Raw genomic sequence first — 23,910 nt, forward strand, 5'->3', positions numbered from 1 at the left:
ACTTGCAACCAATCATAGGCTCAAATCTGTAGTTTTTAGCAAGGCTTCCCATGTAGTGGACTAGTCTGGTATATTTCGCTGTGAAAATGAAGTAAAGTAGACAGAACCACAGCACTTCAATTCCAGTTCTTTCATTGTGATTTGATCATGGGGATCACTTCTCTCCCAAGCAATCACTCCTGTGAGTACTGGCATAAAAGGGCTAGTTTAAGCTATTGTGAAAACAAAGCTGTTTTTCTATTGCTGGTGTTTTGGGGTTTGTTTGGTTTGTAGAGTGTAGGAATACTACTTCCCACATGAAGGAAAAGTGCTTTCGTAAAGTGTTGTTGGCCTCTGATATTAACTGATGTTAACTTCGGACATCAGAAAACATAAATAAAATTTGTGAATAAAAACAATCCAACAAAACTCTTAAACGTTTATATTTTCCGTATAAATGTCCCATTTGTTGACTGTTATTGTTGGAAGGCTGTATGTTAAGTCTTATCTGACTTTAGCGTTTCTTTCAGCTTTCAGACAGAGGACACACAGAAAGAGAAGAGCAGAAAGAAGATAACAATAGCACCGAATGCAGCGAACTAGGAATCATGGATCTGAAATTCACTTCATCAAGAAAATACATTTCCATCAGTGTACCTTCCAAATCTCAAACTATGTCTCCCCATATCAAATCAGTAGATGACATTGTAGTTCTTGGCATGAATCTCAGCAAATTTAACAAACCTACTCAATTTTTCATCTGTGTTTCTGGAGTTTTTATGTTTTATCTAATCTATGGATATTTACAGGTAAATGTTATGAACTTGTGTCTTAGGCCAATTCCTCCTACCCCTTTTCTTTTTCAATATAATAATAATGTAGTATGTATTTTAATATGTATAGACGTTTAAAATAGATATTGATTGCAAAGTCAAGCTTTCAGAATTCAAGACCAGTAAGTAATTGTATAATGTAAGATTCCATTATAGTTCATGTGCCTATGAGGCTTGGTTCAGTTGGACTTTCATAACTTGATCTTTTACTTCTGTGTGCAAGGTATACCTTTCAATACTGTTTCGAATGTGTATTCTTTAAATGTGGTTTCATAGTCTTCTGAAAACAAACACATTGTAGAACCGTACAGACTGACATGTATAGTCTTCATTGGTGTTGAAACCTTTATATCTCCTTGAGTTCTGAGAGTGCCGTACAGTAATAGTAGTCTGTTGTTCTCTCTGCTCTCCCTTCAGGACGGAGCTGAAACATGTACTATGGTTGTTTGTTAAGCAGAAGCATAATGTTTATGCCATTTTAGTTAAACATTTCTCTTCCTGCTAAACTTTTCTCTTTTATCGTGAGCAGCTACATTTCTGTTCCTTTTTTTAATTTTTTTTTTAAGTTCACTGAGTCTTCTCAATAAAGCAGTGATTTAAAAAGTTGATAATTAAAAATCACCATGTTTCCAATGCAGTTTTCAAAAACAGCTGAGAAGTTTGTTAAAATAAAGTTACTTCCAAAGTTAGACAAAGTTATTGGTAATTGAAAGCAGAATCTCCAAAATATTAGGTAGCCTTTTGTTTCTATAACTGACACATCTACATAATTCTTTGTGCAGTGCATGTATTTTTCCATAACAAATTGCTCTGGTTTTAAATGTTCCTACAGCCTGCAAATTTATAAGCTCACAAGTGCTATTTAATGCAGGCACTGAAAATATTAGGTGCGCATTCCTAAGAGATGAAAATTACCAGTAAATATGTCTGTTAGAGAAAGTTTGTATTTAATTTATTGTGAGCTATTTATAAATTCTGGATAAAACCAGTCTACTGAAGTAAATGATCTGAAAACCAACTGAAAAACAGACAGGAAACCATCTATAATTTGAGATAAATATTAATGGATCAAATGTATTCCCCTGATGAATTGATCCATTAATCGCAGTTGATTTACACCAGCAGTATATTTTCTCATTGCATTTTGGAGAACCTAAATTGTCCTTTTCAATACTTTGCAAGTTACATGTGGCAGGTAAATTCTCGTTAATAACCAGCAGCTGCAAAGGCTAGATTTGCATGTACATGAAGGAGAAAAATCTGTTGATTTTGTTTTGATTTAATATTTTGGTGTATGTATGTGACCTTGGTGGATTTTGTTTTTATAGGAATTGATATTTTCAGTGGAAGGTTTTAAACCTTTTGGTTGGTACCTCACTTTAGTGCAATTCGGATTTTATTCCATTTTTGGACTAATAGAATTGCAGTTGATTCAGGACAAAAGGAGAAGGTATGTGTTTTTCCAAGCATTTTACCCACTGTCCATCAAATTAGAAGCATTTGATGTTTATGGTAAATTTAACTTCTGTTGTTTGAATGTGAATACTGTGAGGCATTGGTAGCAGTTCCGTAGTTAAAATAATGTGATTTTACGGGATGAAGTTACAAAATGTTTTATAAGCACTCGCTTAGATTTCAGACCTGTAAGTAGTCTTGTTGACTCTACTGTCACTTTGTCCCACTTACAAAGCATATTCTATCCTTAAGGTAGCTGATACAGACTGACTCATGTATGTATTGCGTGGGATTATCACATCTAGAATAGGGCCAACTGCACTTCACAGCACTTGAAGCCATCTCTCGCTGAATACCTTTTCCTCAAACCTTTGTACCTCCTCACCAAGACGTTCCTCTGACATGCTGTGCATCTTGGAGCGTGTCAGAGGCCTGCTCTCTGTTTGCCATGTGGCTGTGTAGGTTTGCTTCAAAGGATTTCCTTAGGTTTTGCATTTTTCATTTAAGATAGCACTCATAACACCCTGCCACAAAATTATTCTGTTTTCACAGCAGCTGGCCAAGGAGATTGTTGCTGTCTTGAATCCTATAGATATGGGATAGTTTCATCTGACTTGGTGTGGCCGTTCTATGGCTTCCTGCCCAACTACAGCCTCTGCAAACTGTATATTGAGGCCCTCTGGAAGCTTGGATAGAGGTTGTCATGGTGTACATGAATTTTAAAATTGCTTTAAAGCATTATATCCTAGCTGAGCATAACTAGTTTTCCTTACCTGTAGTCAACCGTGGCTGATTTTGCATATACTGATTTTAGGTAATAGATTTCTTTTATAGCCAAACAATGTAACTTTGATAAATTATTCTTTTTATTTTAAACGCTGACAGCTTATATTTCAAGTTATCTGACTTTTTGAGATGCATCAGATAATATTGCATAGTTACCTTTTGGGTGTTTTGTAACAAGTATTTAGGTTTTGATTACCAAATAGTTGCTAATGCTTACAGAGCATGACCCTGTAAATAAGTTAAGTTGGAAATGTAGATTTTAAATACATTTTATTTTCTATAACCTAGGCATCTTCTTGTAGACATTAAAAAAATCTATTTCCTAATTTTTATGCAGAATTCTCTGTTTCTTAAATTTTAAATTTTTCTCACTTGCTTCAGAGTATGCCTACATCACATAATGAGTTATGGATCAGACAGCGTTACAGCAAGACATCTCCTTATGTTGCTTAATGTGGCTCTGAGTATGTATAAAAAATAGCTGAACATATGCACAACAATAACTGTAAAAAATCACAAAGTGAGCACAGCAATTGCTAAAAATTACTGTTGGATCATCTATTGTCAGGTGATAATTTTGTCAAATTGCAAACAATACATCTGAAAATGTTCAACAAACCCCTCCATTCATGATATCTGAATCACTTCTCTCTTAGTTCTGTTGAGTTTTATAAAACAATGGTACTTTTTTTTTCACCTATCTTCATTCTAAAAATGTCAATGTTTCTGTGAAAACTTCACCAAAAAAATTGACACAGTGACCACGACAGGACTAGGATTCAGGATATCTTGGTATACCAACCTTCCGTGTTTCCTTTGACAAATAAGCTGAAGCCTTTGTCTTGATTCCTCTGTAATTAATATACCTTCTCTGAAGGAGGTTAAAGAATTGCTGCTTGAATACTTCATGAGCCATGAAGTTTTTATTGTCTTGTATTTGAATGCTGTTTATTAGCAGTAATTGAAAGAAATGAAATTTGAATTCAGTCAGTAATGTGCGTTTTTAAATTTCTATTATGGAATGAAATTCAGTGAGAAAGATGGCCAAGTTGTAATACAAACATATTCCTTCATCTAAATTTTCCAAGCTAAATCTCCTCTAGATGAGTCTGTAATACCAAGATTCATATGTTTATATTTTGTAGAATTCCTGGCAAAACCTACATGATAATAGCGTTTTTAACAGTGGGAACTATGGGTTTGTCAAATACCTCTTTAGGATATCTGAATTACCCTACTCAAGTCATCTTCAAGTGCTGTAAGCTGATTCCAGTTATGATAGGCGGGGTTTTTATACAAGGTAAGTGTTAGTCTTGCTACTAGGTGTTTTTTCTGTTGTTTCTTTGGGAGGCAGTCATGTATGGAATCCTGTACTTTGTTAAATTCCACTGAGGCTCTTGGGTAGAGAGGGACAGGTAGCATTTTTCCTATAGCAGGAAAAACGTGAATTTCTGAAGCGTCTTCTCAGAAAATGTACAAATACAATTAGATGAACAGAAAATGTGGGGAAAAAGAAGTTGTACAGGTCACTTGCAAAACTTCATTTTTATGCAGGCTTTCTTAAATTTTAAGTAATGTAACTTTGTTTTCTAAACCAAATCACTTCATAAATGAAACATTTTTGATGGAAATGGAAAATTTGAAATGGGGAAAAAAAAATTAAAATCCAGCCATGATTTGTGAAGAAATCTCCTACTCTTCTTGTTTGAAAAGCTTGATTCCTAAATTCCTAATTAAAATTCCTACATTTTGATGAAAAGTTTAATCAGAAGTACACCTGACTTTACATGTCTTTTGGCTAGTCCTAAAGTTATAGTTCATATTCCGAGAACAGAAAAAGGGATCTGGAGAACAACAGATAAAGGCTATAGTTATGTGAATAAACATACTTCAGTATTTCAGGATTTAGAAGACTTAAGTATATTATAAAACTTCCTATTTATTCAATACATAAGGATTCATTAAGTCAGTAAAGCTCTGCAAGGGCAAGTGTTATACAACAGAATCTAGAATGATACATTTCTGTTTCTGTAGTTAATTCTGGCCTTCTAGTTGCAACAGAAAGCTGAACTTTCAGGGGAGGTTACAAGTTTACATATGCACATGTGTGCACAGTATTTACCTTTTATTAGGAGTCATTTTGTATCATTTTAATGCAGAGACTGGTATTCCCTTAAAGCTTTGTGAAACTTTATATTGTGTTGTAGTAGTTTTGTAGTCACAGCAGCCGTGATTTTTTTATTATTTATTATTATTTATTTTAAAAAATCAGTTAAAATTTTCAGTTCAAAAAAGTTCCCTTGGAAGCTTATATTGAAAGTACAGCTTCTGGGAAAGGAATATGTTATTTCAAACAAGATACACTAACTCCTGCCTTTTCACTTCCCCACTCTATTTCTTTCTCCACCCCCCTCGCCATCCTGTCTCTCCCAAACTAAGGGATAATGTAGGGTTCTAAAAGTACCCAAATTATCTTAGTGTTTGGGAATGACTTCTGTCTATTCAATAAAGGCAGCCAAAATGTCTTGCATGAGGGAAAAATCTTAAGAAAACATCTAAGCTGTCCCGAAGTTGCTGAGATGGTGCTTTGTCAGGGAGGATGTGCTTTATGTCATTCAGAATGTGCTTTATGTCGTTAGCAGTAAAACTAAAATTGACCACAAGAATCAGATAGTATCTGTTAAGGTCCTCCTCCACGTTAGGAACTGCTGTTGTAGAAGAAACTAATTCCAGTCATGAAAGGCCAGAGCACTGAGTCTTCCACTTAAGTAGAAGAATGACATTGGAAGAGTTTTTTCTTTGTCTTCTAGTCTGCTAAACAGGATAAACGTGAAATTCTGAGTGTGTTAACAGTCCATTCATGTTGTTTGTATTGCTCTTGTAGGAAAACGTTATAATATTGCAGATGTGTCTGCTGCCCTATGTATGAGTCTTGGATTAATATGGTTTACTTTAGCTGACAGCACAGTTGCACCAAACTTCAACTTGACAGGTAAAGATATATTATATTTTAGAGTTTAACAAAAAGCTTGTTTTTTCCTACAATGAGTGTTCCATAGAAGTTCTGAGAGTTCTTGGTGGAGCGCCTTCAGGTATCATACGGACAATGCAGGTTTCATTTTGGCTTTGCACTAGCAGAACTATATCTGTGGCAGAAGAGGCCTTTGTTCTAAGTGATTGTTTTTAGATTCCTAAAATTTCTGGAAATTCCACCCCTTAGATTGAAATGTCTCATGCTTGTTCTCAAGAAATATTTATTTCCCAGTAGATACGTTAAAATAAATATGATAAAATTCAGTTTGACCATTGTAAAACTTCAAAACATTAGTTGTCTTTTCCAGTTAAACCTTTAAGTCTTTTTCCATTTCGGAACCATTTACTTTATATTAATTGATGGTCTCACTCAGATTTGCTGTAGTTCTTAGTTGGAGTGCCCACGTTCTAACTTTTCTATACTGTGTAAAATCAGAAGCAAAGAAAAGATTTTAACCTGCTTGGGTTTAAAAACTTAGTTGAATTTCTTTCTCAAATGACAAGGGAGAATTGGTTATTCATAAAGTCCATGTTATTTACTTGGCCAGTGTTTGGGTTATTACTGAACCTTGAAAACTTTTGAATATTCCAACTTATTGTATTCATCTTTTGAAATTCTGAGATGAGTTACAACAACTGTTACGACAGACGTTGTTTCCTAAAAATAATAATAAATTCTCGGTTTTAAGGAAAAGACTTTTTGTCCTCACAAAATATTATTTCATCTAGTGTTAGTAATGATCAATTTGTGATGTTGTCTAAACTGTGTGTTTCTTTGCCTTGCTTATAAATTAATTCTCGTGCCTTTTAATGTCATTTTAGTGCTACTGGTAGTGGAAGAAATTACAAAAATCTGTGAATTATATAACCTGCTGTACATTTAATGTGTTTATGTGTGGTGTAACTGGGTGGCTACTTGAAAAAAAATATATTTTGAGTACAGTATGACATTGGTATGCATGTAACTATATTCTAGTGTTTCTGATGCATAGATATGTGTTACCATTACAGCTATTTTTGACTATAGCCTCTAAGTGCATTCACATGTTAATATATTCCTTTTGTGAAATTTGAATTGTTTTAAATATGTGCTATGACTTAATTCTGAAAAGATTTGGGAAGTTGATTCTTCATCTCAATGGGATAGGGTAAAGTGCAGCAAATGTAGCAAAGTCCTGACACCCTCAAAGATCTGCGAAACACAAGATAAAAAACTTTAAATGTCTTCAGAGAATAAACAGGGTTGTCTTTCATTATTAACTTATTTTGAACACTTCAAGCAAGTCTGTGTATAGTGAAGCTTAGAGCACTACCATTTGGAGGAAGTTAGTTCTGTGAAAATAGAATGTAGAACTAGAATTCAAGAGTCTGGATCTCCCCTTCGGAAGGTGATTCAAAATTCTCCTGCTCACCTTCTGAGACGCTTCTTTCTGTATCTCTCTATTCCCTCTTTCCTGTTTTGTTTCATTCCCATGTCACTTAATTTAACCAGAAGAAACTTTTCATAATGGGAGAAGTGGAGTTTTTCCTCTTCTTGGATGAATTATGGAGATAGATGGTCCCTTCCTTCAAGAAATGTTCTGATTTTTGGCATTGCAGAAATATGTAGCTGCCAAGTGTAAAACCAGTGATAAGAATTATTAAAAACTTTGCTCAACTGCAAAATGGCATATTCTTTTGAATAATTACACTTTTCTCGATGGAAATCACAGAATAAGAGCTGAAAACAGAGAGGCAGAATTTAATTTTGTGTCTTCATAGAGTATCTTCAGAGAAATAACGACGTATTTAAGGATATTAAAACTTTCAAAAACATAAACAGCAAATTAAATTACTGTTTTCTAAAGTTGCAGTTTCATGTTACTGCCTACTTACTGCCCCTTGAACTCTTGAGTTCTTTCCAGTGATTTATGCACATTTATGTAGAACTGTTTCCATGCAAACTAGTATGATTCTAGCATGATTTCATAGAACTTCTACTAACGTGTTAAGAACAAGCTGTTTACATTTCACAGTTCTACAAGAGCAAAAGTATGCTGTAAACAAAACACATAATCTTTGTTGTCTAATGCAAATATTAAAAATGGAGTATGAGCAGACGTGAAATATTATCTGGATGAACATTTTTACAAAAACCAGAAACTCTCTTCTGCCAGAACAGATACATATTCATAACTACGGAAGAGGTATACTTTTCAAGATGGAGTTGGTGCGAAGACCTCAAAGCATCTCCTGGCTTTATTATTATCAAACTGGAGGGGTAGTGGTAGATATCCTAAATAGCTGTGAATAATAGATACAGGACTTCCAAAAGAGAAACCAGAAGAGAAGGGTGTGTAGAAGGAGACAGCCTTGAAACATTGTTGCTACGGGAACTTCCACTGTTCTGGCATTACAGGTGTAAGTGGAAATTAACTATTTTTGTGAAGACACAGTAAAAATATCAATTGCATGAAAATTCCTCCACCCTAGACTGTTTGTACAGGTGCAGTTTAGTCTTTTGCAGACTGAGGTGTTTTGTCCTTAGCTTCACTGTTGTTAAGATGATGTTACTTGGTTAACTACCTCTACTGTGTCTTCTAATCTTACGCATGGCAGGCTTCTAAAATGTGCAGTATTAAAGAGGTCTTAATGGGCAGGTAGACTCCAAACAACTCACTAGTCTAACACATTTGTGTGGTGGGGATTGCAAGTGTGAGAATGTATTATTGAAGAACTTATGTAAATATCCAATAGTTTGTAAATGTATAAGCAGCGTTAATATTTTAATGACTTCAAGCATCACATTAATAGTGTAAAATACAATGTAATGTAGTGTTTCAACCAAGTCTGTTGGTGCAAGACCTCCAGGTTTAATTTCTTTCAGAACTAATTTAGGACCAGTTCTTCCAATCATTTTACTCGTGCTTTACATACTACATAATGTTACTGGTCTCGTTCATGGTTTTGTGGCTGCTGCTCGGCAGGTGCAGTGCTATCACGACGAGTGGAACAATTCTTCTCTTCATACTCCAAACTGTGCATGTACGTAATATTAACATGTGTCTTGTCCCTACATTTCTCCTTTCCATACGCTCTTGCACTTCAGATTCCAGGTAACCTTTTCATCTCAATCCAGTCCTGAACCGATGTATTTGTCCAGTGATGTGCCTGGGCCATTAAGCGCTGCTGAGAGAGAACGCAGATGAAGACATACTCAGTCACTTTACAGAAGTGATCTGCAGCAAGACTATTGCTGAGCTGGAGGTGTTGTTATATCTTTGGACCAGAGCTGAATCCATAGTTAATATCTCTATACTGTGGTGTTTAGCATAACCAGTATTATTCAGGTTATCATGTCATTTCCATTGACTCTTACCTTTTCCAATGCCAGATAACTTTGGATAATGAAGCGTCTTTTTTCTGTTGCTTCAGTTGCATAAGTCTAGCCTGGGAAAGGAAATGGTGCCCAAACTAAAAATGCTGGTTTGGAAGTTCCCATATATCCAGAAGTTGGCCAAGGAGATGCCACCTTAAACTTCATTGGTCTTAAAAATGTTAAGTCTTTCAATTCTGAAAATCCTAGCAGCTGGGATGTTTTTTTCTCTTTTTTTTTTTTTTTTTTCCTCTTCGCCATACTCCATTTGGTTCATCAGAATGCTTATTTTGAGACCTCTGATAGCAAGAACGTAATATTAAGAAAATAAAACACTGCTTATTTCTAGTCTTCCACTCATTCTTCCTTGACACTTATGACGTTTTAAGGAACCAAGACTAGAGCAGACAGTAAATATGATTTTGATGACTGATATCTTCTGTAATGTTCTATACTTAGGAAAAGTGGTATTTCAACCTGTGTGCATCATTAATTTCTACTCTTGCAACATTAAATACAACGGTTGCTACAGTCATGAAAGAATCGAAGTTTGGAGGTTGGGAAATGAATTGTGACTGGCATGGATAAAGAGTTATTAATTTTTGTTATGGGAAAGCTGATTACATTATTGACTGTGTAGTGACTTTGTTGTGAACAAATATGGTAACCTAAAACCATAGGTTTTGTACCTGAACTATAGTTTTTTAAAATTAATATTTCAACAGTGAAAGATTTCCACTGTGAATCCTCTTGCATTTGGTTTATCGTTACATCTAACATTTCTATTTGCCTTTGTCAGGAAAAATAATCTAGGATTAACTACTCAAAAGAGTATGTTCTCTGGTTATTTATCTTCATTAAAAATATCTCAATAAATGCAAATTATATTCTTTCACTCTTGTTACTACAAAAACTACAGCTAGCTTCTTTATAGCAATGTCCAGATGTTCCTATCAAGCTTAGAGACACACAGTGCTCGGGGCTTAACTGGTGGAGGGAGTGGGGGTGGACACTGCTTTATACTAGTATAATGAAACAGTTTTGCTGACATTTAGAATATGATATAGAAGGGGGTTTACTATTATTTTTCTATTCCTGAGATGATTATTTTTTTCAGGATAAGTACAGAGTGGTTTTTGTCACTACTCTGCTTTGCCAATAAATATTCTGAACAGGTTTTTGTTTGTTTGTTTTCTTGTATTAGGTGTGGTCCTAATATCCCTTGCCCTCTGCGCAGATGCAGTTATAGGAAATGTACAGGAAAAAGCTATGAAGTTGCACAATGGTTCTAATTCAGAAATGGTAAATACCAGATTTGCAATTTTAAAAGAACACATTCTATCATAGACAAGGCATACAATGACAAAACATGAAACTAAATCTGCTTTTCCCTTGCATATGTAAAGAAGGGCTCTTGGTGTACTATTCTTGGGGTTTTCTGTTTGTTTGTTTGGGGGCTTTTGGTGGTTTTTTGTTTGTTTTGTGTTTTAACCTTTCAGGGGTGCTGCTTTCTGTGTGCAACTTCAAATGTATACTGCAGCTACAAAAACGCTTATTTCTAGCAACAATTTCTTTGTCTACCCTGCAGGCCTGAAATCAATGGAGTATGATTTCTGTATGATCATGCACTTAATCTCTGAAAAATATATACTGTTCTTCTGGTATAGATAAGCATGTGTTACATGGAACACATAACTTTTCTTAGTTACATGCTTTTCTTACTTTGCTAGACTTCCAATTCTAGAGTATGCTAGCATTTGAGAGGCAGCCTTTTTTTAAGCTTTTGAAATCAGTAAAACTCTGACTTTCGGAATGGGTGAATGTGTGTGTTCCTGATTCAGTGAAATACATGATTTTGAAAAAGTCTTGCTCAGTATTTTTTACACACTTATTTAGAATGCGGATTATCTGTTCATATGGTCTGACTTTTTTCTTTTTAGACAAAACTTATGTTTGATTGTGGCATCTTGTTCTCTAAAATAAAGTACATACAAGAAAATCTTTTATTATAACAGACATTATTTGAATATGCCACAAGTGAAAAAATTATTGAAATTTAATTTGCATATTTGGCATGTATTTGACACTTAACTAGAAAATCTAGTTTCTCATTTATGAGAATAGCTTCATAAATGGAGAGAAAATTAGTTAGAAGGAAGCTTCATTTGTGTCTGAAAATTGATTTAGGTTGGCTCAAGAAGTTTGAGCTGCAAGTTTCTGGAAAGTGGAAGAATATCCTGAAAAGCGTCACTGTATTCTTGTTTTTTATTTTTGTACTTTTTCTTAGTATTCAGTGTTGACTGCTGCCAGAGGCAGAGATCTTAGCTAGATGGACCTCACCTGACCCAGTGCAGCCTTCTATAGCTGTAATCTCTGAAATCCAAAATGAAATACAATCTGTAACTCTTTTCTTGCCCACTTTGCATCTTGCCAGCAGTCATCTGATAGTTGTTAAGTGCCTTACCTGCGATGCTCCTGTTATCTCCAGAACTTTGCTTTTTATTCTGCATTAGTCTGACAAACGTTGGTCTTCATATTGTATACTCATACTACTTGTAGAGAATCAGTGTAGAGGTTTTGTTTGTTTGAGGCGTAGAGATTACACTCTGGGATTTTGTTTGGAGAATTCAGTGCAGAAGTACAAGCAGAATATCAGAAATCATTTTTCTAGACCTCAGACTGTGGGTGAAAATTTAAGAGGCCTTCTGAATTGGAGATTGTGTTTAATGGACAGTGATCTGGAAATAAAATTGAATAGTAAAAGAACCTGTCATCCACAGGATCTCTGTTTCATTGCCGAATTTGGAACTTGCCATGGATTAAGCAATTATGAAAAGAGAAAAGATGTCTTGTGGCTGAAATAGTAACCACTGCTCTGGAAACTTATATCTGATTTTGCCTTGTGTGTGATTCTGAGGAAGTGACTTAAATCACACTGCCTAACAAGGAACTAGCAATGTGGTGCTCATTCCTGGTTGTGAAAAGTGATGTCTTTGGGTAGTTTGGGAGGAAAGCTGGATGCAGAGGCAAATGGAGAACTAGAGACTAACTTTTGTGTGTATAAATGCTGTAAAATAAGAGCTTTGAAGATCAGGTCATTGTTTTTTAAGAGGTTGAAAACAGTTCTGCTCTTGAAATGTATGTTCATCCTCCTTTATTGTAGAGCAGCGATAAGTGTTCTGTTGTCTCATGGCATTGTTATCAATTGTTAATAGATTTATTTTTGCAAATAATTGAGATAGTATAACAAGAAAACAATTGATGAAACCTGTGTCAAAAGAAGTAGGCCTGTAATTGACACTGAGTTTTGAAAGTGTAGTAAATCAGCATGTTCTAGCTGGTAATGTGCAGAATATTTCTGTTCACTGTTTCCTGTTTTCACAAGAAAAGGCCACTAAATGTTGCCCAAGCAGCTGAATGCCTCCCACTGCACGGGAGGATGTATGGATGGGCAGTTCCAGCTTCTATTGTTGCCTCTACATGGGAAAAGAGAGTATGAAGATTTTTTTGTTGCTTTTGTGTGAAGCTGTGAGTTAAATACGGGTACAGACAAAATGAAGAGCTTACCTGTTTACTGAGTATAGTCTGTTCTGAGTACTGAACTAGGCCTTAGCTGGTCATGTATGAAAATCTTGTATCCTATAACCATAATGCAGGTGCACCATGTACATGAACTGAAGTGACACAGGTGAAACTTATGTGACACTTCTTCTGGCAGTTCATAGTGCTTATGTGCTACCCTTTGCACATTTAATGTAATGTGGATCTTTACTGTGCAGGATAAGTAGCAGAAAATGAAAGACGTTTAACATATTATTCAAACTATTTGATTATATAGTTGTGTGAAGTTTTATTTAGGCTGTGAAATCCTGAATTTGAAGGATTTACCATAGTCAACATTGACCTCAGGATATTATTAAACTGGCTAGCTTACAAAACTTTTTTTATGTAGTTGTGGGTAGGAAGAATGTCTCTGATACTTAGTATTCACTTTTCACTATACATCAGCTATTACAGAAATCCTAGTAAAAATATCTTCAAACACTGCAAGTTCAACTCTGAGAAGTTGAACATATTGATAGGCCAAACATTTGAAAGCATTTACTTTTGTCCTTTTGTATAGTATCACCTGGTAATTATTTTCTCTTAAACTATTCTGGGTTTTGTATTCCTATTTTGTATTCCTATTCAATAGGTTTTGTGTATATTTTATTTGGATTAACATGCACTAGTGGATTAAGCCCTGCAGTAACATTTTGCTCAAAGGTAGGTGTAAAAATTTCCTTTTTTCTATGAACAATCTCATTGGAAAACATCGCTCTGTATGGTTTAGAAAAATCTCGCTACTTCTCTGAAGTTATATTTTCATCATGTAAACTGGTTGACTTGTATAGTTATTACAGTCTTTGATGTATAAGATAGGGTAGTGTTTTAAAAAACAAAACAAAATCACAGGACCAGACTTATGAGTTTATAATTTCATTATTATTTTTCCATTATTTAACTAAAATCTAATAAGGATCTTTGCATGAATGCATTGTTGAACAGCTTATTATTGCTCAAGCAATTGATTGAAGTCTGTAGTTTTATGCCATTTTGCAATACCTCAGGGTTTGTTTTACATTTTCCTAACAGGCTTTTTTGTTGTTCTTGCAGCATCCAGTTCAGACTTACGGTTATGCATTCCTTTTCTCCCTGACTGGGTATTTTGGCATATCCTTTGTTCTAGCGTTGATTAAAATCTTTGGTGCCCTTCTGGCTGTAACAGGTATGAACAAATGATATCTTTACTGCTTTTGGTATAAAAACATGAAGTAATCCTATTCTATTATTTAGGACAGAGCTTTTGAGAATTGTTCTCACTCTGGCTTTTTTTCTGTTCTTTGGGATGACTGATTGTGGTTTGTGTAGCATGGATCTTCTCTAATAGTATGTGTTTGAGAGCTTCCTGGTCCTTTCTGTGCCGCAGTTTCAACTTTGAAGAGCCTGTTAAGTAATCTTGTGCATATAGGCTGTGCTATGTGTTAATGCAGAAACAACACTGTTCTAAACAGAGGAATTGCAATGGAAATGTATAGCAAGGTGTAAGGAAAAGACAGGTATTATTTGAAACGTGGAAGGAAAAGTAAGGATGTTCCAGTAAGGCATAGTAGGCAGCGTCATAGTCTCTAAGCACAGAATTTCTGGAAATTTCCAGCAAATGGTATTGCTAGAAAAACTATGAAGAACTCCCCCAAAGCTTCTGAATGTCTATCCCCTGTCAGTGGAATGCTGCTGTAGCAATGTTAAACGTACAGTCCAGACTCAGTTCAGAATACACTCAAGTGGAATAAATCCTGACTTTTGTGATGGTCTCCTCGCTTCTTTTTATTAAACTGAAGGGAATAAAGGGTGTGTATTAGTTTTGGAAGTCAGGATTTGAACTAAACAAACTTCTGGTGGGCTGTGTAACAGCTGCTGGATTATCTCTAAATTGCAACTTATGTATTCATGGGACAGGTACAAGCCTATTGTTAATGACAGCAGCAGACTCTGTCTAGTCTTGTAAATCTTTTAGACTTCGATGTAATTGTCCCGCAAAAAATGGAAGCAGCCAGGTTTTCTGTTGAATGCTTAGTACAGCATATGACTGTATCAACCATGTCAGAAGAAACAAATGTAAAGAACTCTGAGTAATATGTTGAAAAGATTTGGGTCCCTCACTGGGGTGTCTGCTAGCCGCAAGTGAATGTGGAACAGTATAAGTCCCTAAAGTATGTCAGAAGTTACTGGAATCCTCTCCAGGCTAAGAAAGTCACCAAATGCCATCTTGTCTGCTCTTGTGATAGTTCACACACAAATAAAAAGTTTCTGTGATGTGGTGTTCTCACCTAATAATATAATAATGACCTAGCAATAAATGCAAGTCACACCTATCTGCGCTGACATGCTCCAGGTAGGTGATGGATGAGGAAAAGGAGGGTGTGAAGCAGGAGGCAATCACAACCATTATAGATTTTCAACCTTTATAGATATTCAGACTTGACTCTTACCCGGTATGCAACTGGACATATTCTTCACGTTGAGTAATCAGTCATCTGGAAAAATCATGTGGAGAGATTGAAATCCTACTAGCTGAGATTGTCTGGCCCTCTGTGAGTGAGGAAGCCACTGAGCACAATTAAGTCTCAGCACTGTGCTGGCAAGTAATGTCATCTGGTTATGTTTGGTCTTTACTAATGCATTGGCTGATGTGTGCCTTAGAAGCAATGAAAAGTATTAAAACTAAACGTATTTTGTGTGGAAGGACAACTGTGTGGCTTCAGAGAAGGAAGTGTGTTCAGACCTTATTGATACTTTGTCTGCCTGAGATCCTTAATGGAAGAAGCAGTACAGAAAATGGTTAAATCAAAGGAATCGCTAGTTAAGACAGATGTGACAGAAATTGCGGCTCAGAAATTATTTGTACGAGTTTATCGTGGCTTGCATCTGTATTTGTGAGGCCGTGGCATATTTTCGTATGTGGCATTACCTGAGTGTGGCAAAGCTAGCTATAGCCGAATGACATAACTGTATCATAAGTGAATGCTTTTAACCTGTATTGTTACGAGTTTATAAAACAGTCAAGTGACTGAAGTGTTTACATATTGGAATATCCTCAACTGTTGGAATAAGGGGAAATAACCCTGCTGTTCATTTTAACAGCAGTTAATTGTAAAGTTAATGTTTTTTATGTATCTAACAACACTAAAGGAAAAGTCTGACATGATCATTTCTCAGCATCTTCCTGTACACCTGTTTTCAGGCTGTCCCTAAAATTATTACTCTTTACTATATGCAGCTGCTATAGAACGTAAAATTGTTTGTCTGTGGAAAATTGTTGCTTCCAAACTTAAAATGTAACTTGAGTGTATTTTTGAAAAATCAGTCATTGCCTATCTAGCTTCTCCTATCATTTATATAGTCATTACAGTAGTCTGTCAAGAACGGTTACACCAGGCTCATTCCTTCCTCAAGTTACCTTTTCTTAAAACTACAAACATTGGTCACGAGGGCCTGGGGGGGGAAAGGTGTAGCAAGATGCCATGGAGCTACTTTCCTCTCTTCCCTCTACCCCTAAAAGCTGGTTTCTGTCAGGTGATGCTCTCCTTCATTCGCAGTAGTGGAGAGGAAAATACAGACAGTTGTTTTCTGACCTGAGGATTGCATGCTCTGCTCTCCTATTAATTGTTGCTTCTGCAGCACTTTCTGTTATAACGAAGTTCAGTACGTCTCCTGACTGGAAATTGGCCCTGATGAGAGGGTTGGTTCCTGTATTAAAATAGCTCTTTAAAAAAAAAAAAAGTCTTACTGTGTTAAAATATGTTTAAAGATGCTGTGGAATAGGAAACCCTTCCCAGGTTTTCTTATGCCTGACCTTGACAATCCTAACACTAGAGCCCTTTCCATCTTGTCTGTAGCACTAGCCACTGAGCACAATTAAGTCTCAGCACTGTGCTGGCAAGTAATGTCATCTGGTTATGTTTGGTCTTTACTAATGCATTGGCTGATGTGTGCCTTAGAAGCAATGAAAAGTATTAAAACTAAACGTATTTTGTGTGGAAGGACAACTGTGTGGCTTCAGAGAAGGAAGTGTGTTCAGACCTTATTGATACTTTGTCTGCCTGAGATCCTTAATGGAAGAAGCAGTACAGAAAATGGTTAAATCAAAGGAATCGCTAGTTAAGACAGATGTGACAGAAATTGCGGCTCAGAAATTATTTGTACGAGTTTATCGTGGCTTGCATCTGTATTTGTGAGGCCGTGGCATATTTTCGTATGTGGCATTACCTGAGTGTGGCAAAGCTAGCTATAGCCGAATGACATAACTGTATCATAAGTGAATGCTTTTAACCTGTATTGTTACGAGTTTATAAAACAGTCAAGTGACTGAAGTGTTTACATATTGGAATATCCTCAACTGTTGGAATAAGGGGAAATAACCCTGCTGTTCATTTTAACAGCAGTTAATTGTAAAGTTAATGTTTTTTATGTATCTAACAACACTAAAGGAAAAGTCTGACATGATCATTTCTCAGCATCTTCCTGTACACCTGTTTTCAGGCTGTCCCTAAAATTATTACTCTTTACTATATGCAGCTGCTATAGAACGTAAAATTGTTTGTCTGTGGAAAATTGTTGCTTCCAAACTTAAAATGTAACTTGAGTGTATTTTTGAAAAATCAGTCATTGCCTATCTAGCTTCTCCTATCATTTATATAGTCATTACAGTAGTCTGTCAAGAACGGTTACACCAGGCTCATTCCTTCCTCAAGTTACCTTTTCTTAAAACTACAAACATTGGTCACGAGGGCCTGGGGGGGGAAAGGTGTAGCAAGATGCCATGGAGCTACTTTCCTCTCTTCCCTCTACCCCTAAAAGCTGGTTTCTGTCAGGTGATGCTCTCCTTCATTCGCAGTAGTGGAGAGGAAAATACAGACAGTTGTTTTCTGACCTGAGGATTGCATGCTCTGCTCTCCTATTAATTGTTGCTTCTGCAGCACTTTCTGTTATAACGAAGTTCAGTACGTCTCCTGACTGGAAATTGGCCCTGATGAGAGGGTTGGTTCCTGTATTAAAATAGCTCTTTAAAAAAAAAAAAAGTCTTACTGTGTTAAAATATGTTTAAAGATGCTGTGGAATAGGAAACCCTTCCCAGGTTTTCTTATGCCTGACCTTGACAATCCTAACACTGGAGCCCTTTCCATCTTGCCTGTAGCAATGTCAAAATGTTTATTGTGCCTTGAAAGAACACCACATTCATTACTGTCCCTCCCACCCCCCCATCCACCCTCCCCCTTCTTGGGGGGGAGTGGGGTGAAAGAGTTTAATGAAAATTGTATTTCTATTGGCAGAATGAGAAATTATTAGACTTAATTGGGAAAAAGAAGAAAAGGCACTTAATTTAGAAGGAAATGGTTACATAAATATTTTAATTAATAACTGATTTGAAAGAACAGAAATAATCGTAATTAGAAAAACTGAAGTAATTTAACCATTTTTTTAAATTATTCATCTGTAAACTGTTTTCTAATTAAAACTCAATTTTCTTTTTCATTCTCCTCTAATTTTTCATGTAATAGAAAATCATTTTATTTGATGCGCATAAATTTCTTAAAATGTAAAGAAAATTGTTACTAAAAAGTTGAGATTGGGGCAGATAAAGCAATGGTGATGGCTGTTTCTTCCACTACAAAACATGTTTTTAAGTAAATATTTGTTTGTGGGGGAGGGTTGGGGAGAATGAAACTTGCTTTACCAGCCATAACAGCGTGAAAATACATCCGTAGTCATTGGTTCCTTCTGTCAGTATGTTACAGTAAGACTAATGTGGGTTTAGTTACACAAGAAAGGCTTTCCAGTATGGCATAGTAGAAAGTACTTCATGGTAAGCAAAATATTTTCTGTTTAATAAAAAACACAGTTTTCTTCCGGTGCAGACAATTGTACTGGGGTCTGTCTTAAGTGAGAAGCCTGCACTATCATATAACACCTTCTCAGGCCCTTAACCTCCATAGCTAAACTTGTACGCCTGGCTGCATTGTTACTTTTTTTTTAAACATTTTCTATAACTTTTACTCATTTATTGATTTTGTTTCAGTGATAAACTATATAGGTTTCCCAGTACACAATTTGCTAGCAACACTGTATTCTTGTTCATAGCAGATAGCATTGAAATTGTTCAAATAATTGTTGGAGCTATAGTTAATTTGAGAGTACCCCAAACAGATAGTTCAGTTCCATTTTGGTAACAGGATTGTGTTCTCAACTCTTCTTACTGCCATGATTCTTCCTAGTGATAAGATCACATGTAGAAGAAGGTCTCTTAATGGTTTTGATGAAAACTTCCTAATGCATAATCGTTGAAGTCGGATATCCTTGGTCTCTTAGGTTTCTAACCCAAATTGTGTTTCTCTGCACTGTTAGGTAAATTCTCAGTAACTTCAAAAGAATGACAAGATGCTGATCTCATTCCACTTAAAATTAAAGCCCAAACACCACTGGTGTGTTACTGAACTGTAATAACGAGGTGGAAATGGCAAGAGATTTGGTGTATCCAAACAGTGATACCACTTTTTTCTGCTTTAACAGATTAGTTTATACCATCAGTTACTTGCAAGGATTGTTTGTTGCCTTCAGAGATTGTGAATTGATTAGCGTGAAGTTATTAAATAGCAAGTCTTGTTCTGGAAGTTTCTCTGCTGCAGATACTGTGACTGGAGCTGATGCTACTGAGGCAATGTGCTCGTTTCAAACAGCGTATGGTTCTAGCGCTGTTTTGCACTGGACTGATGCGTCTGCAGTCTGTGTTTGCGCCAAGGATGGTCCTCGTTTTAGCCAGACACCAAATTATGTAATGAGGTTATCTGCTAATATTGAAGACTATATTATGTTCTTTTGCTGTAACTGAATTCTTAAAGAAGTAAATATTTGTTTTCCTCTGCAGTAACTACAGGAAGAAAAGCAATGACCATTGTGCTTTCTTTTTTGTTCTTTGCAAAGCCATTCACATTCCAGTAAGTATTTATAGTTTTAAATGGAATTTTATATATTTTATAAAAAATTACGTTCTTGATCATGGAAATATAACAACAGTAATTAATCATATTAGGCTTTACTGCTTTTCATTTCGTACCTTCTACAAATGCTGGCCATCTGCTGTAAATATTGACTGGCTTGTTGATGCTAATCACGCTATAGAAAATAGTTTCCATTTTTCTAAAGGTCTGGAAGACAAGCTATTCCATGTGTTGGCATTTTTTTTTTTGTTTTTTTTTAAGAAAAATCTCACATAATATCTAGTGCTTATGATACTTAATAAATTGTTTGGGTACTTTCTTTGTGGAGGAAGATTTGGCTAAAGGCAGGCATTTTCTCCATTTTAGTATTGTTTCCCCTTTTACAAGCTCAGGTTTGAGTTCTTAGCTAGCCCTTTTAAATAACTGCAAGCTTCTATTATCTTGATATATTAAATTGCAAGAGTTTTGAGCTTGGGTTTCTCCCTTTTTTTAATTTCAAGGAAGAGCTTACATTGAAAAATGCAGCTAAGTTGCTACATTGATCCTAATTGCTTCTGGTCTGAAACAAAATAGTATTCACTTTTATTGCTATGTATAAATTTATCTGAGATTTAAGAACAAAGCTTACAGCCAAATGCCCAAATGGAATTTACTCCAGCTCAAAATCTTGAGGCTTAAAATAATGGAGAGCTGAAACAAAAATGTGCTTACCTTGGGAAGTATGGATATAGGACACTGAGTGAGAACACATTTTGAACCAGTAATAGAGAGTATAGCTCTCATAACCGTAGGAAGGAAAATCATACTAAAACCCCTCAGGACTACTTTATTCATGTGAGAAAGACAGCTACTGTTGTTATTTAACTATAAATGCACCTTAATAAGCTCTCCAGCCAGGATGGGAAAAGGAAGGGTGGAAGGATAGTAATAATAAAGATTCAAGCAAATTCTTTCTCAGAGTCCACTAATTTGTGGGGTTTGGGGTTTTTTTCCTTAAACTCTTCTCCCCTTAATGTAGGGGCTTTGTTTTTATTTAATCCACAAATATTGGTATGTAATCGCTACAGATAAAGTGCTAATGGTAACTTTTTTTTTCCCCTCCTCTCCCTCCCCTTTAGGTACGTGTGGTCAGGCTTACTGGTTGTCCTTGGTATATTTCTTAATGTTTACAGTAAGAATATGGATAAAATCAAACTGCCTTCACTGCATGGTCTTTGGAAAAAAAGTGTGGAAGAAAGAAAAACAAGGACGTTGTCACAAACTGTATAGACAGTGGCTTATGCCTTGTCTAGACTATGACATTATTTTATTGGAACAGTCTTCAGCTGATTCACTTTCCAAAGGGAACACTATTAAAACCAAAGGAGCTGAAGGCATATTGTCTGCTTGCAGATTGCTAGAAATGCACATTTTTGTGAGCCCTTTCTTCAGAGCACTTGAATTCATCATAAGAGGGGGTGTAGGCTATTGTCAGATGGCATTATCAGGCAATGAAGGACAGCAGCTCCTGGCAGACTGCTGAGAAGCTGCACTCCAAGAGGGACACAGTAGAAGACTAATTTGGGCATTTTAATAATATTGGCCATGTGGCTGATCTGAGATTAGTGGTTCTTTGTCTTTGTTAATTGTCTAGGCGGGGTAGTTTAAATGTAATACTGTATTAATATTTAATGGCACCTAATCAGCAACTGGTTGACCAAATTGAGATTTTAAAGGTGGGAGGTTTAGAATATGGTATATTGTCACTCTTCTTCATTTTAAATAAAAATGGGGGGGGAGGGGGGGTGTTAAGTTATTGATTAGATCATCACAGAACTTGGTATTTATTGTAATAATTGAATTTTTTATGGAAATCTTACGGTGTTACTCTTTTTGCTTGCAAGTAACAAAAATGAGATTGAGCCTGTGCAGTCAACACCCATGCTTTTACAAGGGGGGAATGGTCTTTTAGGCCTGAACAGGGTGAGAACACAGAATGAAAAAGTCATGATTGAAACAGTGGTCTAAGAAGCTGTTATTTGCTTATTCTGTGGTGAAATGCAAAATTTTTAGTGGCCTGTGGCCCTCCATGTCATAGTGGTGTAAAGAGACGTGGAAGTCCTTTAAATTAGTTACATCAAATCAAAACTCTTCATTTTCAGTATTGGAGTAAAGAATAACAGCATCTGCTAATGTATTTTGAATATATATATTTTGTCAGTCCTTGTGTGGTCCTGTGATGAACTTAAGAGGATTAGGGTGCAGATTACAATTTTCTTTATTTAATGACAGGAGGAGACAATGTACTACCAGTCCGTCTTTTTCATCATGAATTTAGGAAGACTAAGTCTGTTTATCTCTCTTACTTTCATATCCAATTTGCTTTTGAATCGCGTGCTGTCTCTTTCATTTTATATATTTAACAATAGCACTTTAAAAATACTAATCACCTTACAGTTTATTGTTCTCATGTGGTCATGATTTTTTTGTTGTTGTTATGTCCCTTAGATGCATCTTGGTGTGTGTTCTTTCAACTTAGACAAAAGTAAATTGGATAATAGAATTGTATAGTCAGGAAGAACATACAAAGAATTGAAGTATCTCACAGGATTGCCTTCTACCAAAAATACTAGTTTATGACATTTAGGAAGAATTGCTGTTCCAAGGAGTTTGTAATCAAAGCACAGACACAAAATGTGCCTTAAATTTTGCTTATTGGGTTGGTAGCTAGGATATGCCATATTAAGTATGTTATAAAATAGAACATGGAATAACATAGCCATCTTAGCACGATGGGACAAATGAGTGGAGAGCTGCGCTAACATAACTGCACTGTTTCCAGCACTCAAGCTACTCTGGTGTGTCAGCAAAGCCTTTCAACCCATATACACCCAGTGCTGCCAAGTTAGGAGAATTTATTGCATGTGACAATTTTGGTTTTTAAATTCCCAGCTGCTGCTTGATTGATTATGTCCTGATAAGGTAGAGGTGTGGATTTGATGAACAGATACACCTTGAAAGAGAAGGATGGCCTGCCGTGGCTATCCATTTTCATGTTGCAGCCACAGTTTTATGATAAGATATGGAAGAGGGTTACCATTTCAAATTTCATGCAAGAGTGCATTTGACCAAGTCAAGGGGATTGATACACATTTCTTTCCCCATAATATTTATCAACTCTTATATTCCCTTGCATTCTTTTCTCTAAATGAAGTTGCTCTTTCCAGTGAGGTTAAGTTACCTATCAAGCTTAAAAGAGGGACAGTTTTTGAGCTATTGAAAAGAAAGTAATTATGGAACATTTGCTGCTCTGTTCACTAGCTTGGTGGAACATGGTAATTAGCATTTGAACATTGTTTTGACAATTTTTCAGTCTCAGTTTTGCCATCTGTAAACTCTGTTGCTAAACTTTATTTATTTATTATAACTTCAGGAAACCAAATTATGTGAAAGCTACCATACATGCAGTAAGTCATAGTAAATATAATTCGTTTGGCATCTATTTTATATAAATAGATGAGAAGTCACTCCCAAAGTTTCTGACTAGAATTCAAATGTAGTATGTAGGTTGCCAAACTATTTATATAATCCAGTGTTGTCTCTATTTTATCTCTCTGGAAAGCGTGGTGTTCACAATAATTTACCTTTTAATTTATTCTCTATTGTATACAAGACTGAGTTAATGGAGCACACATTAGGGGAAGTTTTGATTAATTTTTTTTCTTAATTTTATTTTTCTTAACTATAGAAATGTATGTTTTGTTTTACAGGTGTACTTTAAAAAAAGTTTTTTATAGACATAATATTGTAGGTTTAGTGTTAATAGCATAAATTTAAGAGTCAGATTTTTATTTTCATAGGTGTGAGTCTAGTATTTGCTAATCAACGATATGTAAGCGTGCTAATGAAAATGCACACACAAGTGAGCGTAGTTCATCATTTGCCACCTGTC

General features: G+C 35.7%; 1 protein-coding gene across 1 annotated transcript; it reads left to right on the forward strand.

Annotated features, from left to right (window-relative positions):
* The first annotated feature begins 515 nt into the window (after positions 1-515).
* SLC35B3 (solute carrier family 35 member B3) lies at positions 516-21,824 on the forward strand. Its single transcript, XM_009279161.2, has 9 exons — positions 516-788; positions 2,141-2,262; positions 4,199-4,353; positions 5,938-6,045; positions 10,646-10,744; positions 13,616-13,707; positions 14,098-14,209; positions 19,907-19,976; positions 21,098-21,824. Exons 1-9 carry the CDS (start codon positions 588-590, stop codon positions 21,246-21,248), a joined length of 1,110 nt encoding a protein of 369 aa, XP_009277436.1. The 5' UTR covers positions 516-587; the 3' UTR covers positions 21,249-21,824.
* The last annotated feature ends 2,086 nt before the right edge of the window (positions 21,825-23,910 follow it).

Source organism: Aptenodytes forsteri, unplaced genomic scaffold (assembly GCF_000699145.1).
Source record: "Aptenodytes forsteri isolate BGI_AS27 unplaced genomic scaffold, ASM69914v1 Scaffold81, whole genome shotgun sequence".
Taxonomy (NCBI): domain Eukaryota; kingdom Metazoa; phylum Chordata; class Aves; order Sphenisciformes; family Spheniscidae; genus Aptenodytes; species Aptenodytes forsteri.

Bases quoted from the DNA above. Each gene is read 5' to 3' on its own strand.
- SLC35B3 (XM_009279161.2), top strand. From the start codon at position 588: ATGGATCTGAAATTCACTTCATCAAGAAAATACATTTCCATCAGTGTA. The intron at 2,263-4,198 runs GTATGTGTTTTT...TATATTTTGTAG, and splicing joins ATTCAGGACAAAAGGAGAAG to AATTCCTGGCAAAACCTACA. The intron at 6,046-10,645 runs GTAAAGATATAT...TTCTTGTATTAG, and splicing joins ACCAAACTTCAACTTGACAG to GTGTGGTCCTAATATCCCTT.